Source organism: Diaphorina citri, unplaced genomic scaffold (assembly GCF_000475195.1).
Source record: "Diaphorina citri unplaced genomic scaffold, Diaci psyllid genome assembly version 1.1 scaffold6775, whole genome shotgun sequence".
NCBI lineage: Eukaryota > Metazoa > Arthropoda > Insecta > Hemiptera > Psyllidae > Diaphorina > Diaphorina citri.
The window spans coordinates 1-4,203 of NW_007384151.1; the positions used below are offsets into that span (position 1 = coordinate 1).

Here is a 4,203-nt window from a genome sequence, read left to right on the forward strand (position 1 = left end):
GATGGAACTGTTGTTCCTGTTGAGCGTACTCCTGAACTGTTTGCTAACCATTTTTCTTCCATTTATACCTCTCTCAATTGTAATGTTACTGTTGATCAAAGTAGTGAAGTATCTCAGTCATGTTCTATTAGTCTTTCACCTCCAACTATTACTATTGATGATGTAGTTAGAGCTTCAAAGTCATTAAAACCATCACGTGTGGCTGGGTCTGATGTTGTTGATCAAAGTAGTGAAGTATCTCAGTCATATTCCATTAGTCTTTCACCTCCAACTATTACTATTGATGATGTAGTTAGAGCTTCAAAGTCATTAAAATCATCACGTGTGGCTGGGTCTGATGATATTCCTTCTTTTTTAGTAAAAGGATCTATTGACATTTTAGCGCCTATACTGTGTAATATTTTTAATTCGTGTCTGAAACTAGGGAAATTTCCTATTGATTGGAAAACTTCTGTGGTTGTTCCAGTACCTAAAAACAATAATGTCAATAGTGTTCAGAATTATAGGCCTATTTCTTTGCTTACAAATTTTTCAAAAATATTTGAGAAAATTGTTATGAAACATGTAATTTTTAATGTTAAACCTCAGCTTTCTTCTGATCAGCATGGTTTGAATATTTTCAATAATGTCGATATATCATCGAATAGTAAATATTGCGACATAGTAAATATGTTAAACACATATGTTTTGTTTGATAGGGGTTTAGGTACATTATAAAATAATATTCTCTTCATAAGTCGTCCGCCTCCGAGATAATAATATAACTAATAGGTTACAGTTCTATGTGTATGATGAACAGGTATCTGTGTCAGCGTCATTATCTGTGTTTGTTTTGAACGTTGCTCGCAATATCTCTAAAATACTCATAACCATAACTGATTCCATTGATTGGAAAACTTCTGTGGTTGTACCAGTACCTAAAAACAATAATGTCAATAGTGTTCAGAATTATAGGCCCATTTCTTTGCTTACAAATTTTTCAAAAATATTTGAGAAAATTGTTATGAAACATGTAATTTTTAATGTTAAACCTCAGCTTTCTTCTGGTATTCTCTTCATAAGTCGTCCGCCTCCGAGATAATATAACTAACTAATAGGTTACAGTTCTATGTGTATGATGAACAGTGAACAGGTATCTGTGTCAGCGTCATTATCTGTGTTTGTTTTGAACGTTGCTCGCAATATCTCTAAAATACCCATAACACATAACTGATTCAATTGTTCTCCATGTGTTGAACGTAACGCATGATAGGTTCTACTAGGTGATAGGTACTTTCTAATTAAGTTTTTTTGCAATTCCTATACAAAGGTGTGAAGATTTTCTTTTGATTCTCCAAATGAGTAAAATTGAGAGTTATAAAAATTAACATTTGTGACCATAAATCTTTACTTGACATTGATATTCATCATAACGAAATTAAAAAAAAAAAAAATCCTGTGACAAAGTTAAAGTGATTTTTTTTTTTTTAATTGCTATTTGATTCTCAACTCCAGAAGTTAATCATAATTCTTCTTATAATAATTCTCATAAACTATCACCGAGGATCATCGTAAAAATAATAATTCTAAAAAAAAAAAAAAATATCAATTAATCATTCATTAAACAGAGTAGTGAATTTTACAACCTGTACTTTAGTAGATATGTATGAACTCAGTACATTCGAAACAACATTGGGTAGCTTGGTATATCAATTAATCATTAAACAGAGTAGTGAATTTTACAACCTGTACTTTAGTAGATATGTATGAACTCAGTACATTCGAAACAACATTGGGTAGCTTGGTTATAATGTGGACTGAAATTTCCAAGTCAAATCCCCGCTTTAGGTTCCGACTTCCGACCTTCTAAATAAAACAGGAGAGATCTGACTGGGCTGAAATTAATAGAAATTGTCAACAGAAGAGACATAGGTACTCAGTATTTTCTGAGCAACATATTTGGGGTGGTCAGAAATGCATAACAGAAGGTGTATTCTCACATTATTAGTCAGCTTCATTTGCATGTACTATGTGTACAACATTCAATCTGTGAATATTGCCCGGAGTACAACTTCAAGCTTATTGCAGTATAAAAATTACTGTCCGGACAAAATAGTCACCATGTTCAATTCTCAAGGGAGACTTGGTAATCAGATGATGGACTACGCCACCATTTACGTCGTAGGTAGGTATCTATACAGATTCTTCGTAATACCTTACGACTTTATTGTCACCTAGTTATAAAAGTTTTTGGTTCACGTGAAAACTGTTATGATTTGGAAAATGTTTCAGCAAGAGAGTTGGGATATGTTGGATTCCTAGATAATGCGCACGACAATTTGAATAGGATATTTAAGCATATTGAATTGCCAGACCTAGGAGAACCATGTCGAACACGATTGGAAAAATCTCATTGGGACACTACAACAGGTGCGTTGTGTGAGGTAATACATAAATGAAACTATAATTAATTAGTTATTTATGCAACTGATTCATAGCTAATAGGTATGCACCTAAAGGTATTTGTGACAATATGTGACGGTTTCATGTTTGTGTGACATAAAAGTATTGAACATAGTGTGGAGATATATTATATGTAGCTATATACCTTATTTATCTAAATATCGATAAAAATTACCTGTAATCGATATACACAATATGTTAGGTATTACATACATAGGTAGGTACATATCCTTAAGTTGTTCTGTTTGGTGGAACAGGTCAACTATTCATAAAACCTCTCCACTCTCCACCAAGTTCTATCGTTAAATTTTTGTTGGTTTTCAATGAGACTGGGATTTTGATTTCTTTTGGTGATATCTTTGTTAATTTGATCATTCCATCTCAATCGTGGTCTACCTTGCTTTCTGGTTCCTTCTATATTCATTTGGAGGTATTTTTTAGGCAATCTATTCTCAATCTTTTTGGTTTGTGAAGCTTGTGAATTGTAAATTCTTGTTTATTGTTTCAGGGAGGAAATTCTTGGAACTCTCCTACAACAGATCGACTAATGCATCGGATATGGCCAAAGTTACAGCCTCTTGTGATACTGTTGTATTCGGTCATTACGAATGGGTACCAGTTCTGTTCCTAAAATATTTGGATGAGCTTAAATTCCAATTTCAATTTAGAGATCTATTTATGAATCAAGCACTGACCACTATTGATTTAGTTAGCCGACTGTACCTGGGTAACACCATACCTCTTCTATTCGTAGGTAAGTTGCAAGGGATGACTCAGAATGGTGACACCCACCACTAGTCTCTCTCTCTCTCTCTCAATAAATTTCCTAATTACTATCTACAGGGGTTCATGTGAGACGAGGAGATTATCAGAATCATTTCAATGATTTGTATCATATCAAACTTCTGGGTCCGGAATTCTATGTGAAAGCTATGGAATATTTCAACGACAAATACTCAGACAAACATTTGTAAGTAATTAGAGATCATAATTTTTTATATTTTCATTCCTGGTTTTTAACCTCTGTTAGAAACGAGAGAGACCCATGCTTTTTACTTTTTATCAAAAGATTTTTGTCCTATTTTTAGTTTTGTTCGAATGGTTTTAAATTCTTCACGATCAGACAGTATTAGGTTTAGGTACCTGAGAAAGTGGGTATACAGTAGTGTGCTTCCTACTTGAGGACCTATGTCTCAAACTTTTTCCGCCACATACGTTAAGACGGTCCGACAGGCATTAGCTAGATAAGCATTTATGTGAGATAAGATGAGATTTGATTTATTTGTAGTAGGTATGTAAGATAAGCATTTATGTTATTTATGACATCATGAGTATTCAACGATTACCTCATGTGAACTATGTGACCATGCTTTCTATTTTCCAGGGTGATTTTCCTCGCAGTGACTGACGATAACGATTGGAGATAGGATAAGATTTGATTTATTTGTAGTAGGTATGTAAGATGAGCATTTATGTTATTTATGACATCATGATTATTCAACGATTACCTCATGTGAACTATGTGACCATGCTTTCTATTTTCCAGGGTGATTTTCCTCGCAGTGACTGACGATAACGATTGTAACTGATTCAATTGTTCTCCATGTGTTGAACGTAACGCATGATAGGTCCTACTAGGTGATAGGTACTTTCTAATTGAGTTTTTTTGCAATTCCTACAAAAGTGTGAAGATTTTCTTTTGATTCTCCAAATGAGTAAAATTGAGAGTTATAAAAATTAACATTTGTGACCATAAATCTT

General features: G+C 33.5%; 1 protein-coding gene and 1 long non-coding RNA gene across 2 annotated transcripts; both read left to right on the plus strand.

Annotated features, from left to right (window-relative positions):
* The first annotated feature begins 1,076 nt into the window (after nt 1-1,076).
* LOC113472648 lies at nt 1,077-1,582 on the plus strand. The gene is made up of 2 exons (XR_003394871.1): nt 1,077-1,269; nt 1,495-1,582. It is a non-coding gene; the product is annotated as an uncharacterized LOC113472648 (long non-coding RNA).
* Nucleotides 1,583-1,690: 108 nt separating this feature from the next.
* LOC103522072 (galactoside 2-alpha-L-fucosyltransferase 3-like) lies at nt 1,691-3,869 on the plus strand. Its single transcript, XM_008487180.2, has 5 exons — nt 1,691-2,164; nt 2,272-2,409; nt 2,951-3,196; nt 3,286-3,412; nt 3,827-3,869. The coding sequence occupies exons 1-5, from the start codon at nt 1,954-1,956 to the stop codon at nt 3,867-3,869; spliced, it is 765 nt and encodes a 254-aa protein (XP_008485402.1). The 5' UTR covers nt 1,691-1,953.
* Nucleotides 3,870-4,203: the final 334 nt, after the last annotated feature.